Below are 24264 nucleotides of genomic sequence, written 5' to 3' on the forward strand. Positions count from 1 at the left end.
AAACAATAAAAAAAAGTCTTATAGATTTTTTTTTTTTTTAGCTTTTGTACATGTATTTATTTCAAACACGTAGTAAAAGTAACTCTAACAATATTTTTGAACTCATACAAAATTTTAGGTTATTTTTAAAAGTTTAGTGTGTAATAATGGGTAGTTTTGAAGTGTTTAATAAAACTTAAAAAATTTGAAGGTATTTTGTATAATTTAGGCAATTCTATGTAAATGCATAGGTGGATAATATAATGTACCGTTAAAGAATAGTTTTATATCATCACAATTTATTGTTCCGCCACGTGGGAGAACAAATGAGCATTTAACATTTTAATGGAGAGAGAGAGAGAGAGAGATTTGAGAAGCCTCTCTACATATCAGCTGCCACGTGCCAATTATGTTGTGGTAACTCAAAAGTTTCTAAATATTCACTTCGTCCCCTCCACTTCCCCATGTATCCAATTTCCTACTAAATAATAATAACAAATTGAAATAGAAAACTTATATATATATATATGTAAAAATTACAACTCTTTCTTAAGCTTTATCCTATAAATTCATAAGGAGTTTAAGTCTTCCACTTTCAGGTACTTTCCAAATCTCTATCTCTCTGCCTACTGTACATTTGAGTTTGTAATTTCAACCAATTTTGTACCTCTTGCTACTTGCTAGTTTGGGGTATGTTTTTAATTGAATTTTTTTTTAGTTTGAGTATAAATATCATAATTTTATGTTATGTTATTTTTTCATTTTCTACAAAAATGTGCATTTATTTACTTAAAAGATTAGCTTCCTTAGTTGACTAAATATGAATATCAGGGAGCAACCTAATTGGTGTTATCCGGGTTTATAAATTGAAACATTGAAATGAAAATTATATATATTGGTGTTTAATTACAACTTTATGTTTTTTTTTCTGAAAAAATATTAAAATTTATTTTGATGAAATCTCACGAATAGTTTTATTATTTTAATAAAATTCTCTCATACATGGTCTCAAAGGATTTTCTATATATGTAAACTAAATTCTAATTATAGATTATAGGAATGAAATTTAAACTCTATTTTCTCAAACTATAGGAAATAAATTTACCCTATAGTATAAAAGGAGAAAATGAAACTTATCATTTAAATTTCAAATGTGATTAAATAAATAATTAATATAAATTGTACAGAACAAAAAAGGAATTTGAACCGTTTTGGTATTTGCATTAGTCAAAAGAAATTAGATTTGTTTGAAGGGAAAACCCAATATCATATTTTTGTTAAGAGAAAGAATTAGGAAAAAGGGAAGCAAAACATTTATTATTGGACGAAAAAAATTTTGATTATTAGAAGATTTTGTTTAACATTTGGGTTGATGGTCGGATTCCAACTAAAATGGGACAAGGTCCATATAATATCATTATATATTTTGTATGTTGAGTCACGTTTGAAGTTTTAATAGTTTTAAGTATTATTTTACAACATGGAATTATGCTATCCTTTACTTTTCTTCTTTTAATTTTCATACATACATGCATTATTTTTGGGAAATTATTTACTTGTTTAAATATTATACATCTACGAAACAATGTAAAAGACAAAATGTAAATAACAAAAAATAATATTTTTCTAATATTTGAAAATACAAAACAATATTTTTCTAATATTTGAAAATACAAAAATAATAATACAGCACAAATAACACAAAAGAGTTAAATAAAACACCATGCAAAGACTGTGTAAGAAAATTCTTCTTGGCGAAGAAACCGCTGGCTGATCGTACAAATAAAAACACTGTACGACCCGATCATCATCGTCTGCTTCATTTTACTTACTTCTTCGTACCATTTCTCGGAGGCGGGAAAATCAAACAAATGCTTCTAACAATAGAGCTTCTAAAGCAACAAAACCCTCGAACTCTATTACATTTTTATGAACAACAACCCAACAAGAACAAAGACTTGGGTCTTTCTAAGTCAAAATATGTACGGATTTTGATTGTTCTCACATACCCTTTTCCTCTTTTTCTCTCTCTTTTTTTTTTCTCTTGTACCTTTCTCAGTCATCACCTTTTACTTATGTTTTCTTCCTTTCTTTCACTTGAAGAAATGATGTATAGATATGGAGATATTATTTGGTTATTAGTGGTTTTCCTGCCTTTCAGTGAAAGGTTTTGTTTCTTAAAAGCATTTTGGTTTTTGCAGAAAGAACAGCAAGGAGCATGGATGAAATGAAGGAGAAGGAGGAGATGGAGACCCATTTGGGGTTGACTGATATTTTGTTTTCTTGGTCACTTGAAGATATTTTCAATGAAAATTTGTACCAAGATAAGGTTATTTTTCTCTAATGGCTTGGTTTCTTTAAACCTATTATCTTTCCACTCATTTGTTCTTTTCTTATTTGATGCATTGTGGGTTCTCTTTTTTATGTTGACTTGTTACATTCGTTAATTATTTGGTTGATGATAATCTTCGCTGTTTAACTTACTTATCTTCGTTTATTGTGTAGTTTAACTAAATTACTTCGTAAGCACAAAAAAGTTAAGGCGAGTTGTCATTCTGAATGTGTTTCCTGGTTCATCATTTTTGTTGAATCAACATTTTACCATGGAAATAGGATCAAGTTTTAGATAAAAGAAGCAAACATCTTGATAGATATAAAAATATACTAAATAAATTATATTTCTTTCTTTAGCCCAATTATTGATTAGAAGATTTACCTTGTATGAACCGTTAGTCTTCCACAAACCATTCCTACTGATGGTTAGAATTTCTTTGAATATGTCCTTGAATTCATTCAAAACATGAACAAAACTTAGATTGGAGAAGAATATGGTCCATGTTCCCTTTATTGGAACTATGTTTCCACTTATGTTTTGAATTGGTTAGGGGCTCTTGTATCTTGAAAATTCATATAGTTACCTCATGAAGAGCTAGCTGCACCCACAACTACAAATGATTTTTTAGCTTTAAAAGTAGTTTATTGATTTTATACTTCGTTGATTGATTTATATATATATATATATATTGATAGATTGAAAAGATTCCGGATACTTTTGGGTCTGTTGAGAGTTATCTTGGGTCATATATCAACCCTTTACTAGAGGAGACTAGAGCTCAGCTTTGTTCTTGCATGGACATGGATGTTATATCGGCTGCACCGTGTGCTGAAGTGAGTTATTTGGTAGAGTGTAAGCCGTATAATACCGGTTTATATGACTGCAAGGTTGATGGATGGAAGAACAAATTTGACCGAATTGGGAAGGAGCCATATGAAGTTTTTCCTGGAGATGTATTTATTTTGGCAGATGTCAAACCTGAACTTCCTTCAGATTTACAAAGAATGGGAAAATCTTGGAGTTTAGCCATTGTTCATAAAATGTCAGAAGATGATCTCTCCTCCACTTCATTTAAAGTAAAAGTACAGAACTTGGAGATGATCGAGAAATCGATGTTTGTGGTTTTTTTGTTTAATATACTCCCGAGCAAAAGAATATGGAATGCATTACACATGAATGTGAATTCAGAGATTATCAGTAAAATTCTATGCCCCAATTCAATGGTGAGTGACATTTCTGGTAAATTTTTGAGTTATTTATTTGTTTTCTGGTACGAAATGGAAGGAAGTTTTGTTCTGTTTTGTTTTTTTATAATGAAAATAAGGAAAAAATCGTAAAGAAGGGAATATAGAAACAGAGTATTCTGTCATGTTATAAGAAGATTGCAATAAACTATCTCATCAGACTGGAAATTGCAGCGAGCAAGAGAGACAAATGGTTTTATCTCAAAATTTATGAAGAGTTGCCATCTTTTAATATTTTTTTTGTTTTTTTCCTAATCTAAAAATACCTAAATAAAATTGATCAATTTGACTTGTGAATTCTGTATAAAGCAAATGTTTGATCTCACGAGTTTATTTATTTATTTGGAAAAACAGGATGCTGAAAATTTTGACACGTCTAGGCATCTGTATCAAAATTTGAATGCCAGCTTTCTCTCATCCTTGAATGCCTCTCAAGAGAGAGCCGTTTTGTCATCCCTTTACAAAACAAATTTTGAGCATGAACCTACTGCTGACCTTATATGGGGTCCACCAGGGACAGGGAAGACGAAGACAGTTAGTGTGTTGCTCTTAAATCTAATGCAGAACAGATGCAAAACTATCATAGTCACTCCGACAAATGTTGCCATCGTGGAAGTTGCCACCCGAGTTCTTAATTTGGTCAAGGAGTTACATGAAATAGAATATGGACCAGATTGTTTATATTATTCTTTTGGAGACATTCTTTTATTTGGAAATAAGGAGATGCTCAAACTTGGCTCAGACGTTGAAGAAATATATTTGGATTATCGAATTCAAAAACTTCTGGAGTGCTTTGGCCCCCTCACTGGTTGGAGGCATTGCTTTGGATCCATGACTGATTTTCTTGAAGATTGTGTTTCTCAGTACAACATTTTCTTGGAAAATGCACTTAAACAAGAATGCCTTGATGATAAAGAAACTGATGAAAAAGGCTGCATAAGGAAAGATAAAGATGCTAAGGTGGCTAGTAAATCTTTTCTTGAATTTGCGAGAGAGAAGTTTATGTCCGTTGCATCTCAACTCCGAACGTGTCTTGCAATCTTCAGTACTCATTTACCTAGAAAATGCATTTTGAAGCTTGGTTTGCAGGACTTGGTTTCCCTTTCTAAATCATTAGATTGTTTTGAAGATTTACTATTTCGACAATCTGTTGTTTCTGATGTACTTGAGGATCTTTTTAAACGTTCTGTTGTAAGTGAAGATTTCCCTACAACATGCACCGATTTTGCGTGCTTGTTTGACATGGCAAGAAGTGGTTGCTTATCCGGTTTGAAATCTCTTCATTGTTCCTTAAGAGCACTTAAGCTTCCAAGGGCCATAAACAGATTATCGATCGAGCACTTCTGCTTTCAGAACGCTTCCTTGGTCTTTTCCACTGCTTCAAGCTCATATAGGTTACATTATAAATATAGGCTAGATTCTGAGTCGATGCCTTCTTTCAAAGTATTAGTAATTGATGAAGCAGCACAGTTGAAAGAGTGTGAGTCAATCATTGCATTTCAAATTCCAGATATTAAGCATGCTATACTCATAGGTGATGAGTGCCAATTACCTGCAATGGTTGAAAGCAAGGTAGAATATGTGTGCTTAACATTTTATATGTAACTATTACTCTTTCCTTTCCTAAACTTGAGTTCTAAACTTTTTACTACTTTCATTAAAAGCTTGCTGACAATGCTGGATTTGGAAGAAGTTTATTTGCACGGTTTAGCTCTCTTGGCCACCCTAGACACCTTCTCAATGTGCAGTACAGAATGCACCCATCCATTAGTTTCTTTCCAAATTCGAAATTCTATTTTAGCCAGATCTTGGACGGTCCTAATGTTCAAAGTTCGAACTATCAGAAGAACTATCTTTTGGGATTTATGTTTGGACCCTATTCTTTCATAAACATAAAGTATGGAAAAGAAGAGAAAGATGATATTGGACACAGTCGAAAGAATATGATTGAGGTGGCTGTCGCTTTGAAAATTGTGCAAAGCTTGTACAATGGTATGCCTATATTGACTTTTTGAATGACTCTTAAGATTCTAAAAGTAGAAAATTCCATTGTATGATCAATTAGACGATAAACAACCTTTTGAGGGTGTTATGAAAAAGTTAGAAATCAGCATAGTAGATTAGAAGAAATTAATTATATGAAAAGTATAGACGAAAAATACAAATGAATGAATAGAAGAAATCTATTATATGAACAGTATAGATGAAAAATACTATAGAATGATTTGAAGAAATCAATTTTCTGACTGTAGTATGTAATTTTGGTTTCATCGCTGTTGTAACAGCATGGACAAACTCAGGAGGAAAGCTCAGCATTGGTATTATCTCCCCATATTCTGCTCAAGTAGCAACTATTCGAGATAAACTTGGACACAGGTATGATAAACTTGATGGCTTTTGGGTGAAGGTGAAATCTGTTGATGGCTTTCAAGGTGGTGAGGAAGACATAATCATTATCTCAACCGTTAGATCAAATAGAGGTTCTTCTGTTGGATTCTTATCTTGTGATCAAAGGACAAATGTTGCTCTTACAAGAGCTAGGTAATGTAGATTACAATTTTTTTTGCAAGTTTATATTCGCTTTATCTTATATTTGGAGAATACTTACTGCCCATTATATGCATCAGATATTGCCTGTGGATTCTAGGGAATGATAAAACCTTGTCAAATAGTGAGTCTTCTTGGGCTCATTTGGTCTGCGATGCTAAGGATCGTGGCTGTTTCTTTGATGCTGATGATGATGAGAACCTAGCCAAAGCAATAGTGGATGTAAAGAAAGAGTTCAACCAACTTGATGATTTATTGAGAGGAGATAGTATTCTTTTCAGAAATGCAAGATGGAAGGTTCAATACCAACCAAATTTCTTATTAGTATTCATTATTTGTTTTACTTTATCACTGTCTCTTATTTTTACATGTATAGGTTCTATTCAGTGATAGATTTCTGAAATCATTCAAGAAATTGTCTGCAGTTGAGATGAAGAAAAAAGTTCTGAATCTTCTACTAAAACTTTCCAATGGTTGGAGGCCGAAAACAAGAGATTTAAATTTGGTATGTGGAAGTTCAACGAGAATTTTGAAGAAAATCAAGGTCGAGCGCCTCTATGTTATTTGTTCAATTGATATAGTAAAAGAGTCGGCATACATGCAAGTTTTGAGAATTTGGGATGTCTTACCATTGGAGGATATCTCAAAATTGGTCAAACATCTCGACAATATATTCAGCTCTTACACTGATGAATACGTCAATCTTTGTCAAGAAATATGCTATGATGGGTATGTAGGATTTCTATGGTGGCATCTCATCCTCTTTTACTGTTAATAAGAAAAAGTTTCTGTTTAAAAGGTTCAGTGCTTTTCTTCAAAATGGTTTCTTAACTATTTGGATTTTCTTTCATGAATAGGGATTTCTTGGAAGTTCCCAAAACTTGGGCATTTATGTCAGAGCTTGTAAGATACAAGAGTGATGTTGACAATTCAAATGGGGGCAACTTACAAGGTACTGCTTATGATGGCAGAAGTTATGTTGAGAATTCAAAGGTCAAAGACAGCTTGTTACTGATGAAATTTTACTCCTTATCATTTGGTGTGGTGAGCCATTTGCTTTCGGATAGAGATGGCATTGAGTTGGACCTTCCGTTTGAAGTAACAGAAGAAGAACTAGATATAATTCTTTATCCCAGAAGCACTTTTATCCTTGGACGGTCTGGAACTGGTAAAACAACTGTATTAACCATGAAGTTATATCAGAAGGAAAAGTTGCATTATTTGGTTGCAGGATCCTATGGAGTTGAGGATGGTGTGAGTTCAGAAGTTGGTCAAAAAAGTGAAATTTCAGATATTCCAGCAGCGGAAAATGGAGCTGTTTTACGGCAGCTTTTCCTGACAGTTAGTCCAAAACTTTGTTATGCTGTTAGACAGCATGTAGCTCACTTGAAAAGGTAGTGAATGAAACACAGAAAATGTTGCTATTATCAGTTCTTTTGTCTTCCCTGTCTGTCTAACATTAATATTCTCCCTTCTTTGCATGAAATTCTTTTGGTAGGACTAATTACGCGGTAACAAGTTAGAGTTTCGATATTTTTTTGTTTCTGTAGTACTAGATTATTGTTTGGTCAAGACATAAATGCGGATGATAACATCAAATACAGCCATTTCCCTTTTGAATCATTTCAGACAATGGTATTCTTAAATTTGATAAAAGTACAATGTAGCACTGTTTAATTTGATATTCTATTTGATTTGAAAAAATTCAGTTTACTTTCGAGTTTAATGTATGTTACTCTATCATTTACAGCCATGCTTGTGGTGGGGATACTAAGAGAACAACTGCATTTGATATGGAAAATATGGATGACTTAGAAGCACAATTCACGGATGTCCCTGATTCCTTGGCTAATATTACAACGAAGTCATATCCACTTGTGATAACTTTCTACAAGTTCTTGATGATGCTGGATGGAACCTTATGCAACTCTTATTTTGAGAGGTTTTGTGATGCAAGACAACTGTTATATGGTCAAACTTGTGGTTCAAGATCTATTGCATTGCAATCTTTTATAAGAAAAAATGAAGTTACGTATGATCGTTTTAGTTCTTCTTATTGGCCTCATTTCAATACCCAACTCACAAAAAAGCTAGATTGCTCCAGGGTTTTCACTGAGATTCTTTCACATATAAAAGGGGATCCTCGAGCCATTGATGCAAGTGATGGAAAATTAAGTAAAGAGGATTATCTTTTACTGTCCCATTGTCGAACATCCAGCTTAACTAGGCAGGAGAGAGAGACAATTTATGAGATCTTCCAAAGTTATGAGAAATTGAAGATGGAAAATAGAGAGTTTGATCTGGGTGATTTTGTTATTGACCTCCATCATCGCCTTAGAACTCAAGGATATGAGGGTGATGAAATGGATTTTATTTACATTGATGAAGTGCAGGATTTGAGCATGAGTCAGCTTGCTCTTTTCAGTTATGTCTGCAGAAACGTCGAAGAAGGATTTGTCTTTTCAGGTGATACAGCTCAGACAATTGCCAGGGGAATTGATTTTAGGTTCCAGGATATAAGATCATTGTTTTACAAAAAGTTTGTATTACCACAGATAAGGAGTGGAGGTCGTGAAAGAGAAGACAAAGGTCACATTTCAGAGATATTTCATTTGAGTCAAAATTTTAGAACACATGCTGGAGTTCTTAATCTATCACAAAGTGTAATTGATCTTCTCTATCATTTTTTCCCACAATCGATTGACATTTTGAAGCCTGAGACTAGTCGTATTTCTGGGGAATCCCCTGTGCTGCTTGAATGTGGAAACAATGAAAATGCAATTAAAATGATCTTTGGAAATAGAAGGAATGTTGGGAGTATGGAAGGATTTGGGGCCGAGCAGGTAATATTGGTGCGTGATGAATCTGCCCAAAAAGAGATCTTTAATATTGTTGGAAAGAAAGCACTTGTACTTACCATTCTGGAGTGCAAGGGACTCGAGTTTCAGGTAAAAAGATCTTTTATATTTTACTATGGATCTGATGGGATTTCTTATAGTAAATTTGCATTCCAATCAATAAGATACGTCAGAAATTACCTAGACTGTAGAAGTCTCATTATCTAATATCCCTTGATCTGAAATTCTTTGTTTTTTAATGCTTCTACTTGTAGGATGTGTTGTTATACAACTTTTTTGGTTCCTCGCCTTTGAAAAACAAATGGAGGGTTATTTACAATTATATGGAGGAGCTAGGCATGCTAGATTCCAACTTACATCAGTCTATCCCTCAATTTAGCAAGTCAAAACATAACAGTTTGTGCTCTGAGCTGAAGCAATTGTATGTTGCGGTGACTCGTACGAGGCAGAGACTATGGTTTTGCGAGGATACAAGAGAGCATTCTGAACCCCTGTTTGATTATTGGAAACGAAAATGTGTGGTGCAAGTTCAACAGTTGAATGATTCCCTTGCTCAATCTATGGTAGCTTCGAGTAGTAGGGAGGATTGGAGGTCACAAGGGTTTAAGGTCAGTATATTTGCTATTTCTTCTATTGATGTTAAGATATCATGAGGGATGCAATTTACATGGAACTCTTTGATTGTACTTTTTAAGGTGGTCACTGAGTATTTATATCTATTTATCTAATATTAATTCTCTTGTTTTCATTCCACAATACTATATGGAAAAACATACATTGAACATTACTTCCAACTTTGCTTAAATAAATTTTAACTTATTGAAAACACTTGTTAAATGTGCTTAAATATGTTTTTCTCCCTCAAAATCTCTCTTTACACCCCCTCTATTATATTTTTTTGTATACACATAATTTTTCTTTCGAAGCTCCGAACACAAATTGTTTTTTATATTTTATTTTTAAAAAAGAATTAGAAACTTAGAAATATATACTCGATCATTACAAAAGTGTTAAGGTGGCGAAAATCACTTCTTAAAATCTTAAAACAAAACATCAAATTGATTTATTAAGTACTCTATATGAATAAAGTTATTTTCATTAAAGCACTTATTGCGATAGAGCTTCTGAATACACCCTAATTTTCTTTCACCAAAAGGACTTATAAGAAGAAAAAATCAAACTAAAAAAATCATACAACACTCACTGTGAGAATTATCTTTCAAAGTCATGCATATATATCTTTGCTTGCTGCTGTATGATAAGTTGTTTTTCTTGCACAAGGGGTTGTTAGAGATCCATTTAGACTCTATACTTGCCTGAAATCTGATCTCTTCATCTCTTACTCAGCTATACCACGAGGGCAACTATAAAATGGCAACAATGTGTTTTGAAAGAGCTGAAGATGATTATTGGGAAAAAAGATCCAAGGCCTCTGGTCTTAGAGCTTTTGCAGAACATATCCTTAAGGCCAATCCTGTAGAAGCTAATTCAATCCTCAGGGAAGCAGCGGTAATATACGAAGCAATTGGAAAGGCTGATTCTGCTGCTCAATGCTTTTTTGATATTGGAGAGTTTAAAAGGGCAGGTAAGTACAATCTTTGCTACTCATAAAATTTGGTGTACCAATTTCTTGTTTTAGAAAAATTACATTGTTCATGGAAGTATAACAAATAGAAATTTTGGTTTTAAACATTATTGAATCAAACTTTATGATGTAGGAGGCAGGTTATTATGTTGTTTGTTCATTGTTGGTGGTAGAACTCATTGTACAATGAAATTACTTCCCTTTCTTGTCATGTTTTCATAACGATTACTGTAAGGGTTATCAGTAGTAATTAAGAAGCTGTAAAATGTTAATTTTGCAGGGGTTATTTTTGAGGAAAAATGTGGAAAACTAGAAAGGGCAGGGGAGTGTTTTCATCTAGCAAAATGCTATGACCGTGCTGCCGATGTTTATGCCAGAGAAAATCGCTTTTCTGCGTGTTTGAATGTTTGCTCTGAAGGGAAATTGTTTGACATTGGTTTGCAATACATTTTATCCTGGAAACAAGATGCTGGATGTGATCACCATGGATTCAAAAGTAAGGAAATTGAGAACCTTGAACAAGAGTTCCTAGAAAAATGTGCTCTTCATTTTCACTACTGCAAAGACAGTAGATCCATGATGAAGTCGGTTAAAAGTTTTCGAACGGTGGATTTGATGCGTGATTTCTTGAAGTCCTTGAATTGCCTTGACGAGCTACTTTTGTTGGAAGAAGAACTTGGTAACTTCTTGGATGCAGTAAAAATTGCAAAGTCAAAAGGTGATTTACTTCATGTCGTTGATCTTCTAGGTAAGGCAGGAAATTTTATTGACGCCTCCAAGCTTCTTGTACAATATGTACTTTCCAACTCTCTCTGGTCTCCCGGAAGCAAAGGTTGGCCTTTGAAGCAGTTTAAACAAAAGGAAGAGCTTTTGAAGAAGGCCAAATCCTTAGCAGAAAATGATTCAAAAAAATTATACGACTACACATGCACAGAAGCAGACATTATATCGAATGAAAACGATAGCTTGGAAGCTTTGGCTGGTTATCTAACTGCGACTAAAAACCAAAATAATTTTAGAGGTGAAATGATATGTCTTCGAAAAATTTTGGATGTTCATTTGAATACATCAAAATACACTTTGGAATATGAACTAGTTTCTGATCTAACCAAGCATTCAAAAGAAGTGGTTTTGGAAAACCAAGTGTCCGTTGAAACTTTGGTTTACTTTTGGAATTGCTGGAAAGATAGAATTTTAAGCCTCCTTGAGAGCCTTACATTTCATGGTGGGAACGATGTTGATATCTACCCTTACAATGAGTTCTGTTTAGATTTTTTTGGTGTTTGGAGGCTGAACAACAGTCACATATTGCTCAATTCAAATGCTGATTGGGCCAAAAATGTGGACGAAAGATTCGTTCACAGGAATGGAAAATTGGTTTCTATTGAAGCTGCCCAATTTTATTTATTTGCCAAGAACTATTGGACTACAGAATTACGTACTTCTGGGCTGAAGGTTTTAGAAAAATTTGACTACCTTTATAAATTCTCCAACAAAAGTCAGCTCACCACGTTTCTTTTGTGTAGGCTTCTCAGTCGCATGTTTGAAGTTGCAAAATTTCTTCTAGAGAGCACACATTTGAATCACGGATATCATGATAAACAGATGCTACTTAGATTCTATAAATTGGCAACTGGGGAAATCCAAACTCATTTTTTCCCACCAGATTGTCAAGTTTCTTTGAAGGAAAGTTTAATATGTCTAAGACTTACGGATGTTTGTCAGAATATGATGATCGAAACTATCATGGAGAATGTTCAGCTAACAATTAGGCCAACTTATGGCCAAATTGGAAGGGTTGCAATGTTGATTTTAGGATCTAGAAAACTTGATAAGAAATTGTGTAGAAGTATATTTAACTGGTTACGTGAGAATTATCCTTGGAGTGCTTTCATTCAAGAACTTTGCGACAGTAAGAGTGTAGAAAATGAGCCAAGAGGGAACCTGGCAAAAGAAATGGCTCTAGTGTGGAGGTTTCATGAAGCTCTAAGGGACATGTACAACGCTAATTGGGTTGCAGAGCGAGATTATATTTCGCCTTTCTCTTTCATGTACCTCGTCGAAAGGCTTTTGATCATGGTATCATCCATGAAGGGATACTTCATCACTACAAAATTCTCTTTTATTGAATGGCTCATCTGCCAGGAAGAAAATTCCAACGTAACCTTCATTTTAGGAGCTCAAACACAACATTCTTTTCGACCAACTGTTGTATTTTTGGCTAATATTCTGCAACATTTTCTTCTGGACGTGAAGACAACAAAGGATTGGACAAAAAAGACACATCCAAACTTGAAGGAGTACTACCCAATTTTGGTGCGGAGATTGGTTGCTGTAACATGTTTGCTTAATCTCAACTTTGGCATCTGCTTTGATGTACTCCGCAATTTGCTTGGTCGCAACTACATCACCGACTGTTTACCCTTGGAATTTTGTGATGCACTTAGGAGAAAGAATTTTTACGTAGAAACTGAGAAAATAAATAAGATTGCTGGATTCTTCAAGGCAATTGGAAACCCAATGGTAATTGTGAGTTCAGATGGAGATTGCAAGCAATTCAAATGTAGAGATGCAACCCTTGTCAACTTGAAGATCAGCCACTCCATCAACGACATAATGAAGGTTATGTTCCCAAAGGAAGCCAAAACTATGCAAATTCGAACCGACACTCCCAAATTTCAAGATGTTACTACTACTACCAGTGAAGTGCAATCATCAAAAGGCTGTGATCCAGGTGAAGTTACCCAGCTTCCATCCTCTAGCTTGGCTTTAGATAAATATAAGGAGATGAAATCTGATTGCGAAAATGAGGGTAATTCACCAAAGCCTGCTGGATTCTGGGAAATGTTTGAAGCTTTGACATCAGTAGAGAGTGAAATAGATGGAAAGAGCAAACAGTCGAACGCCTCAAAAGTCAAGGTAATTTTAACACTCATGTCAGATTTGTTTTGACATTGTATGAACTATGTGGAAGCATCCAATTGAAATTTACTTATACCTTTTCTATGGTTTATTCTTGCAGATGGATGTGGATAAATGGCTTCAGCATTTAACTGCTGCAAAAAGCATGGGAGAGAAAGAGATACCTTTAGAAAAAGTGGATGGCTTGCTTAATGAATTAGATTTGCTTTCTACTGCTTTAAGCATGAGGTAACCAACTTTATACATTCTCTCCATAATAAGCTTTAACTTCCATCTGCTTCTACCATTGCCTGTTGATGCTAACATTCCGCTGTTAAATGAATTTTACATCAGCAAGCCCGAGGAAAATGTAACTCAGGTGATATCGATTTCAAAGAGTTTGTATTCAAGGAGGACAGAGTTGGAGTCTATTTTTACTAAACTACTAAACGATGATCCTGAAATGGAAGTAGGTCAGATGTCGGGTATCAAGAATGCTGAAGGAGACGAGATTGTCAATCCAGATTGCAATGACAAGAGCCCTGAAGAATGCAGAGGAGTGGAGGCTGTGAAAGTTGAACCTGTTTTGCCCCAAGCAATGAATCAAAAAGGGAAAGGAAAAAATAAGCCCAAGAAAAACAAGAGTCGAAAAAAATAAGTGAGAATCCAACTGCTATACTCTTAATTGAACTGTTTTTTCTTTAAGTTGTTTTGTAATATGCTATGGAACTAAGAATGAAATACAAATATTCAAAGAGCATATCTGAATGTGATTTTGATATTTTTTTTCAACACAACTAAGGGACAATGTGGATGTTTACACCTTAAAATTAAAGTACTTTCAAGAGGTTGTTTGGAGAGGTAGAATGTAATTAGGATTACTATTGAAAATCTAGGAGTATTGAAAAATTTGAGTAATTGAAAATGGAATGGAAGTGAAATCGTGAAGAGTGAAATGGTGAGAAAAAGGGTTTGGATTGAAAAATATTAGAATAAAATTAGTTTTAGGTTAAAAATTGGATTTGAAACCCTCGATCAAAACATGAGTTTTGGATTATGTTATATTACAAATCAATTCCATCATGGGCCAACAGAAATACTTTCCTTTTTCTTTTTTCAATTAACTTTCTTTTATTAAAACATCGTAAAATTGATTTTGGAAGATCTTTGGTGAAGTTGTAAAATCTTACATGTTTTATTACTTATCAATTTTCTAATAAGTTGAGAATTAGATAACATGAAAATTCTTATTGATATATGCATTCCCATGAAGTCGTCTTGGCTGACTTCAAACAAGGTAGGGAATCCTAAGATCAAAGTGGAGTTGAAAAATTGAACTAATCGTGGTTGACATTATGTACACTTTTAAGTTAATATAATTCCGTTTAGGTTATAAACTACGAAGCACTTACATCATTAGCAATTTTTTTTTTAACTAAATTAGGTCTATGTCATAAGGAGTTTCAATTAGAATAGCCTAACTTGTTATATGATATTATACAATGAGTCTTTCTTTCTAATATATTTCATACTAAATTACGTCTATGGACTCCTTCAGAGAGATTTTTGGATAACTGCCCATTCAGATCAAACAAGAGGTTATTAAATACATTTATAATGCATGTATGAAAAAGGGTCAGTATGTTAGAGAACATGTTGTCAACATGATAGTCATCTTCATTGTAGCAGAAATGAACAGAGCGGTTTTTGATAAGAAAAGTCAAGTGTTCTATATCTTAAAATCTCTTTCAAAGAGCTTTCTTCAATTTCGCAGCAATGCGAAAATGAACAAGAGAGAGTACAACATGACTACCCTCCTAAAAGGAGAGGTAAATGTTTCCACCTTCATCTTCTGAATCTAAGAAAATTCAGAAGAAGAAAGGAGGGAAGGGGAAAGATCCTACTGTTGCTGCTGAGGGCAAAAGGAAAACTAAGGTAGCCATCAAGGGGAATTGTTTCCATTGCAATGTGGAAGGACATTGGAAAAGAAACTACTCCAAGTACCTTGCTAAAAAGAAAGAAAAGGAAAGTAAATATGATTTACTCGTCTTAGAAACATGTTTAGTGGAAAATGACCAAAATGCCTGGATACTTGATTTAGGAGCCACTAACCATGTTTGTTCTTCTTTACAGAAAACTAGTTCCTTCAAGTAGCTTGAGGAGGGTGAGATGACACTTAAGGTTAGAATGGGAGACATCATTTGAGCTCGTGCAGTGGGAGATGTCAAGTTGTTTTTAAGAAATAGATTCTTGTTTTTAGAAAACTTGTACATAGTTCCTAAAATTAAGAGGAACTTAATTTATATTTCTTCACTTATCGAACAATTATACTCAATTACTTTTTCCTTGAATGAAGTGTTCATTTCTAAGAATGGTGTGCATATTTGTTTGGTTAAGCTTGAAAACAACTTATATGTATTAAGACCTAATGAAGCAAAAACAGTTTTAAATCATGAGATGTTTAAAACTACTAATACTCAAAATAAAAGGTAAAGAATTTCTCCAAATAGCAATACCTATCTTTGACATTTAAAATTAGGTCACATTAATCTCAATCAGATTGGGAGATTGGTAAAGAATGGACTTCTAAACGAGTTAGAAGATGATTCATTACCTTCATGTGAATCTTGTCTTGAAGAAAAAATGACAGAAAGACCTTTTACTGGAAAAGGTTATAGAGCCAAAGAGCCCTTAGAACTTATACATTAAGACCTTTGTGGTCGGATGAATGTAAAAGCTAGAGGAGGTTTTGAATACTTCATCTCTTTTATAAATGTTTATTTAAGGTATGGTTATTTATACTTAATGGAGCATAAGTCCGAAGCTCTTGAAAAGTTTAAGGAGTATAAGGCTTAAGTTAAAAATTTATTAAGTAAAAAGATTAAAATACTTCGATCTGATCGAGGTGGAGAGTACATGGATTTGAGATTCCAAGATTATATGATAGAACATGGAATCCAATCCTAACTCTCCGACTTGGTACACCTCAACAAAAGGGTGTATCTGAAAGGAGAAATAGAACCTTGTTAGACATGGTTCGTTCAATGATGAGTTATGCTCAATTGCCTAGCTCGTTTTAGGGGTATGCAGTAGAGACTGTAGTTCATATCTTGAACAATGTTCCCTTAAAGAGTGTTTCTGAAACACCTTTCGAGTTATGGAGAGGATGTAAGCCTAGTTTAAGTCACTTCAGAATCTGAGGTTGTCCAGCACACGTGTTAGTGACAAATCCCAAGAAGTTGGAACCTTGTTCAAGGTTATGCCAATTTATTGGTTACCCTAAAGAGACAAGAAGTGGTCTATTCTTCGATCCACAAGAAAACATAGTTCGACAAATGCTACTTTCTTTGAAGAAGACTACATGAAAGATCATAAACCACAAAGCAAATTAGTATTAAATGAAGCTACCGATGAATCAACAAAGGTTGTTGACAAAGTCGGTCCCTCATCAAGAGTTGATCAAACCACCACATCAGGTCAGTCTCATCCTTCTCAGTTGTTGAGAATGCCTCGACGCAGTGGGAGGATTGTATCACAATCTAATCGTTACTTGGGTTTAACTAAAACTCAGGTTGTTATACCAGATGATGGTGTTGAGGATCCATTTTCCTATAAACAAGCAATGAATGATGTAGACAAGGACTAATGGGTCAAAGCCATGAACCTTGAAATGGAGTCTATGTACTTCCATTTAGTGTGTGAGCTTGTAGATCTATCTAAAGGGGTAAAACCTATAGGGTGTAGATAGATCTATAAGAGAAAGAGAGATTCAGTTGGTAATGTATAAACCTTCAAAGCTAGACATGTAGCAAAAGCCAAATGGAAGGGGTTAACTATGAGGAAAATTTTTCCCCTGTTGCTATGTTAAAGTCTATAAGGATTCTCTTGTCCATAGCCACATTTCATGATTATGAAATGGCAAATTGATGTCAAGACTGCTTTTCTGAATGACAATCTTGAAGAGAGTATCTTTATATCTCAATCCGAAGGGTTCATAACCCAAAGTCAGGAGCAAAATGTTTGCAAGTTGAATCGATCCATTTATGGGTTGAAACATGCATCTAGATCTTGGAACATTAGGTTTGATACTGCGATCAAATCTTATGGTTTTGACCAAAATGTTGATGAACTTTGTGTATACAAAAAATCAATAAAGGTAAAGTAGCTTTCGTAGTACTTTATGTGGACGATATCCTCCTCATTGGGAATGATATGGGATACCTAACTGATGTTAAAACTTGGCTAGCAGTCCAATTCCAAATGAAAGATTTGGTAGAGGTACAATATGTTCTTGGGATCCAAATCATAAGGGATCGTAAGAACAAAACACTAGCAATGTCTCAGGAAACCTATATCAACAAAATGTTTGTTAGATATTTGATGCAGAACTTTAAGAAGGATTTATCACCTTTCAGGCATGAGGTTCACTTGTCTAAGGTACAGTGTCCTAAGACATCTCAAGAAGTTGATGATATAAGACGTATTCCTTATGCCTTAGCTGTGGGCAGCTTAATGTATGATTGCTCTATACTAGGCCAGATATTTGTTATGCAGTGTGAATAGTCAGTAGGTATTAGTCTAACCCAGGGTTAGACCACTGGATGACGGTTAAAATTATTCTCAAGTATCTTAGAAGAACGAGAGACTACATGCTTGTGTATGGAGCTAAGGATTTGATCCTTACAGGATACACTGACTATGATTTCCAAACCGATAAGGATTCTAGAAAGTCCACGTCAGGATCAATGTTCACCCTGAACGGGGGAGCTGTGGTATGGCGTAGCATCAAGCAAGGATGCATTGCAGACTTTACTATGGAGGTTAAGTACGTCGCTGCTTGTGAAGCAGCAAAAGAAGTAGTTTGGCTTAGGAAGTTCTTACATGATTTGGGAGTTGTTCCAAACATGAACTTACCCATCACTCTATATTATGATAACAGTGGGGCAGTAGCCAATTCTAGAGAACCTCGCAGCCACAAACAAGGGAAACACATAGGGAAGAAGTATCACCTGATACGAGAGATTCTGCAATGAGGGGATGTGATCGTCACCAAGATTGCTTCAAAGCATAACATTACTGATCCATTTACCAAGACTCCCATAGCTAAAGTGTTCGAGGGTCATCTAGAAAGTCTAAGTCTACGAGATATGTACATTAGGTAATCTAGGGCAAGTGGGAGATGTTTAATGGGTATGAGGATGCCCTAGTTTATTGTATTTGTATATATACATTTTATGTAATATACTTGTACATTTTACCATTTCCAATGTTTGAGGATTACTTTATTATGTACATCCCATAGTGACTAGAGTTTTAGTCTAAGTGGGAGTCTGTTGGGTTTAATGTCCTAAAACTCGTAGATAGTAAATATAATACATTGACCGTTATTAATAAAGTGTTTTATTATTATAATTTCAATGAGTGTTATTGATTATATTATTAGTTTTGTCATAATAACCTAAATCCAATAAATTAACATCCTAAGTTATTTGATGAGTCTTAAACAGTATGTAGAGACATACAAGGATCAATGTTCAAGATCAATTTAAAGGGTCTATAGTACTATAGGGTTAAGGCTAGGTACCTTATCCTGGAAACATTATGGATATGACTCATTTTGTATTTGATACAAATGCATTGATCGAACACATTTATGTAGGCGACATGCAAGTAAGGATATCCTATGCAATGAGTTTGCATAAGACCGAACCACGAAATAGTAATCACTAGATGTAACTCTGTAACTAGTTGAGTTTCTATTTCATTATGGTGACCTAGGTAACTTAGTCTTAACCTTGAGTGCATTATGAACTCCTGTTTGCGAGAGATTGTCCTTTAATTTGTACAGGTGAGAGTGGCCAGATTGCCAACTCAATATGTTTATCATTTTAGGGACAAGACCAAGTGAGGAGCTGGAAACATAATCAAACAAGATTGAATTCACTCATTTCCGACTTTAGGGTAAGTAGATAAGTGTTCCCTTAAATGGTGTCTCTAGGACTTGAACAAAGGGTCTTACCCTCTCTATGACACGAGAGAGATTTCTGTTTAGTGGTTGGACCATAAACAGGTTGTTCATTAGAGGATCATTGATATTTAAGGACTAGAAGTAACCCAAGGGTAAAACGGTAATTTGACCCAACTGGTGTTACAAACACTTGTAAATGATTAACTTACTGGTATTGGTCTATATCCGTGGACACAGAAATATATCTACAGTTAAAAGGGTTCAGCTGTGAGTCTTTAGTGGAGTGTACACACAGTTAACGAATATTGATTATTGTGGTTAATGAGTTTAGTCAATTAATCTCATATCACTGTAGCTTTTGATCTATAGGTCCATTAGGTCCCCTTCCTAGCTCATAAAGGGTAATGAGATTTAATTGTATTGGTTGTAATTTGAAATATTCAAATTTACTTTAGGAATTAATATAATGTATGGTGATACATTATGATATAAAGTTTATATTTTAATTAGACTTTAATATATAAATTTAATTTTGGATATGATTCAAAATTAATTTACTAGAGAATAAAATATTTGAATAAGTTCAAATATTAATTTAATGTGAATTAGATTCATACTAAAACTATAAGTTAAAATTTAATGTGTATGATACAAATTAAAACTATAGGTTATGAGTGAAATTCATATTTGAATATGATTCAAATTTTGATTAAATTAAATATAAGATATTTAATTTAGAAATTAATTAATTAGAGAATTAATTAATAGTTTAATTTAATTTGATTTAGTTAAATTAATTAAATTAAAATTAGGGGTCTATTAAAAAATATATCAAAGTGGGAAAATATTTAGGGGCGACAAGAAGAATAGCAAAATCTAAGGTTTACTTTGGATAAATGGCAAATTTATTTTTAAATTGTAAAAAATAGCAAAACAGTTAATTTTCACATAATAAATGGGATAACTATGCCTTAAATGCCCCTACCTACTTTACTATATAGACTCCTAAATATAATAGTAAGAAAAACCACAAATACCTTGTAATTAATACATACTATGCACTCCCTTCAATTTTCTAATTTTTCCTCCCAAAAAAATAAACCATCTTCTGTAAAGCTTTCCGGCGTATTGTTCTTCCGTTTTTTAAAGGCTTTCCGGCGCATTTTCACCGTAGCTTTCTCTTCCATTTTTCCACCGTCGCTTTCTCTTCCAACGCTTTTCCACCATCGATTTCTCTTTCATCGCTTTTCCACCGTTTGCCACCCCTTCCTTTTTTAATCGGTTTGCACCACCCAAAGTATCGGTGAGTTGTTTCGTTTCACGCTTCTATTCCTTCTTCAACCTTTGGATTTTTTCTCTGTTTTCTGTATGTATCGGTAAAAAATACCGAGTTCTCAAAATTTTCGTCAAAATTTTCTTCAAATTTTCTCCGGTTGTAACATTCTTCAAATTTTCAAATGGCTTTCCACCTGCATTTGTTTTCCACTCGCATTTGTTTTCCACCCGCATCGTCACTTTTAGTACAAATTTTTGTTTCCCTTAATTTCGATTGATTGTCTTCCGGTGAATCTTCTATTTTTGTTTCCCTTAATTTTGGTTGGTTGGCAAAATTAAAGATAGATCATATTTTATTTGGCATGATTTTAGGGAGGGTTGGGATTTGATTCTAAACCATTATATTTGCCATAATTAAATCACATTTTATTTGGCATGATTTTAGGGAGGGTTGGGATTTGATTATAAACTTAGTATTTTCATTATATTTGCCATAATTTTAGGGAATGGTTGGAATTTGAATTTGAATTTTACTTGAGATTTGAAAATTGAATATTTTAAATGATTTTTCGTTACTTTTTTAATATTTTTGTTAATAGTTAATTATTGCATCATCTCTATTATTATTTTAAGAAGTATTCATTGCATTAAAATTATAGGACGTTAATAGTTAAAGTTTGAATATATAATTATTGAAAGTAAAAATCGGAATAATTAGGGGATATTGAAACCAATTGAATATGTTTAGGGGTCTTTGGAAGAATATAATTATTTTTTGATTTAGTTAATAATTATCATAAGTGGGTGTGTTCACAAATACACTATAATCGAATATGTGATATTTTATTTGATTTTTCTATCTCCTTAAATATACTGTATTTGAATCTGGACGGTTCTCATCCGTTAAGTTTTATTTGATCATTGTCGGGGAATTTCGATATAGGTAACATAATCCAAGACACATCCTTATCATCAACAATCCGAATGAGTTTCGAATTGTTGCAATCTTTCCGGTAAACGGTCAACCTAGAGACAGAAACTTCTGAATTTGGAAAAAGTCTACGTTGGATACAATTTGCAAATTCTTGAAACGAGGATGAAACTGGAACATATACATCAAGGAGGCGATAGTCAATATACCGACAGGACTCAATCCATCTACCATCGAATACGGTCTTCACTCGTTGTAAAGCCATGGAAGAAATTCAAAGGGAACACGCTTCTTGAATAAAGTATTAACTGCTAGATTGTCTATAGGAGGGATGAATATTAAATTAAATTATTGTTTCATATATTATACGGGTACCTGTTTCATTTGTAGGAATCACGTTTTAATTTGATGTAATGGTCGGATATTACGAAAATATGGTAGATAAGGGTAAAGAAATAAAATGTATATAGCATAATCTTATGAATATAATGTTGGGAAGACAATATTAGTTATTTTTCTAAAGTAGTTTAGAATATAAAGATGTTAAAATTTCAAAAATAATATGCTTTGCTCCGTTCTTCGTTGAAATTTATGTTTTAATGGCCATGATCGTTCATGTGAAATTTCAAAAAAATTGTCTTTCGGTGAATATTGTGTTTTGGTTTCAATTAATTCCGGTTTGTTGGCAACATTAAAGATAGATCACAATTTTAGGGATAATTCCGATTTGTGTTTTGGCATGATTTTAGGGATATTTGAGATTTGAATCTAAACTTATGTATTCCAATTATATTTGCCATAATTTTAGGGAATGGTTGGAATTTAAATTTGAATTTTAGAGATTTAAATTTTGAATGTTTTAAATGCTTTTCCGTTAGGTTTTTTAATGTTTTTGTATATGGTTAATTATTGCATCATGTTTATCATTATTTTAGGAAGGAAGAATTCATTGCATTAAAATTTTAGAACCTATTCATTGTGTTAATAGTTATTGAGGAAAAAAATCGTTTTAGATAAAGTTTGAATATATAATTATTGAAGGAAAAATGGGAATAATTAGGGAATATTGAAATCAATTGAATATGGTTAGAGATCTTTGAAATAATATAATAATTATTTGATTTGGTTAATAATTATCATAAGTGGGTGTGTTTACAGATACACTGTAATCAGCTATGTGATGTTTTGTTTGATTTCCCAGTTCCTTAAATATACTGTATTTGATTATGGATAGTTTTCATCCGTTGAGGGGCATTTTCGGTCGAAAAAAGTTGAAAATTATTTCAGGCAGTTAGTTTTGCCATAAATAAAAAAAATAACAGTTTGCTATTTTGACAATTTCCATTCTTATGTTTGCCATTTCCACGGATTTCTCAAATATTTACACTATATAAAATAATTCTAAAAATGGAAAAAACCCATAGGTCCGCCATGGAAAATACCAAAAATGCTCCGTCAACAATGCGCGTAATACATTTGGTAACGCGCGTAATATATTTGGTACACGATCGTTTAGATTTGTTTTTTCAATTCTATCGTTTAATTTGGTTACACGGTTGTTTAATTAATTGGGTTACACGATCGTTTAAATTTGGCTATCTCAAATCTAAATGATTTTTTTTTTCAAAATTTGGTACACGATCGTTTAGATTTGGCTAAACGATTTTTTTTTAATATTCTTGATACACAATCTTTTAGATTTTGTTACCCTAATCTAAATGGCTAAACTATTTTTTTCAAGATTCTTTATAGACGATCTTTTAGATTTGATTACCCTAATCTAAACAATGTAAGAATAGAAAAGAAGAAAGACGATGCACACAATGAATGAAAAAAAGGAAAAAGAAAAAGAAGAAGACAAACATGCACGCAGTGAAAAAAAGAAGAAGAGAAAAATAGTGAAAGACGATAAAAAGAAATCAGATTTGGTTACCCAAATCTAAACGACAGAAGAAAAAAGAGAGAAAAAGAAATAAAGTTGAAAAGAAATCGTAGCTAAAAATAAGGGAGGAAGACGATAAAAAAATCGCAGAGAGGAGAAGAAAGATGGAAGGGCAAGCCAGAAATATTTAAAAAAAATGGCTAACTTTATGGACTTTGTTACACGGACCGTAAATATTTTAGTAGTTTGTTATATTTATGAAACTTTCCCTTAAAACTATTGGTTATGCAAGAGATATTCATTTAAATATAATTTAAATGAAATATTAATTAAACATGATTTGATTAATTATTAAATTAATTTTTATTTTTATTTTGATATTAATTTATTAAATTAATAGGGAACGTGGGTGATTTTCCAACAAAGATAAGGCATTCCACACTAAAACACACAGCAAGTTTGAGACATTATATCGCGTAGGGTACAAAGATTATTTCATTTCAACATTTATTAGTTCTTATACATTCTCTAGAACACATCATTCCAATGTACAACAAATGGGTTTGTAAGCCATATGCATTTTAAGAACTTGAAAGCATATGGGAAATCATGTAATTTATGTTCTTAATAGAAATACATTTAAGGATTTAAACACATTTTAGAAATCTTTTATAATTTGGAACCATTTTGTAAGAAGAGCCACTCACAATAACAGTCGACTAGCTCCTTAGCCTAGCTTCTTTGACCAAAAGTTTCCTT

The 24264-nt window shown here is 33.3% G+C and overlaps 1 protein-coding gene across 1 annotated transcript; it reads left to right on the forward strand.

The window, feature by feature from the left end:
• Positions 1–1812: 1812 nt before the first annotated feature.
• On the forward strand, positions 1813–14230 carry LOC103499108 (uncharacterized). The gene is made up of 15 exons (XM_008462003.3): positions 1813–1961; positions 2181–2308; positions 3010–3537; positions 3913–5130; positions 5223–5550; positions 5844–6099; positions 6186–6402; positions 6482–6834; positions 6963–7499; positions 7856–9053; positions 9218–9571; positions 10311–10548; positions 10829–13467; positions 13571–13698; positions 13804–14230. Exons 2-15 carry the CDS (start codon positions 2198–2200, stop codon positions 14105–14107), a joined length of 8409 nt encoding a protein of 2802 aa, XP_008460225.1. The 5' UTR covers positions 1813–1961; positions 2181–2197; the 3' UTR covers positions 14108–14230.
• The last annotated feature ends 10034 nt before the right edge of the window (positions 14231–24264 follow it).

The sequence above is a fragment of the Cucumis melo genome, chromosome 10, assembly GCF_025177605.1.
Source record: "Cucumis melo cultivar AY chromosome 10, USDA_Cmelo_AY_1.0, whole genome shotgun sequence".
Lineage (NCBI taxonomy): Eukaryota > Viridiplantae > Streptophyta > Magnoliopsida > Cucurbitales > Cucurbitaceae > Cucumis > Cucumis melo.

Excerpts from the sequence above, each read along its gene's own strand:
- LOC103499108 (XM_008462003.3), top strand. The coding sequence starts at position 2,198 with ATGGATGAAATGAAGGAGAAGGAGGAGATGGAGACCCATTTGGGGTTG. Across the intron at positions 9,054-9,217 it reads GCAAGGGACTCGAGTTTCAG|GATGTGTTGTTATACAACTT; the intron begins GTAAAAAGATCT and ends TTCTACTTGTAG. Across the intron at positions 9,572-10,310 it reads GGAGGTCACAAGGGTTTAAG|CTATACCACGAGGGCAACTA; the intron begins GTCAGTATATTT and ends TCTCTTACTCAG.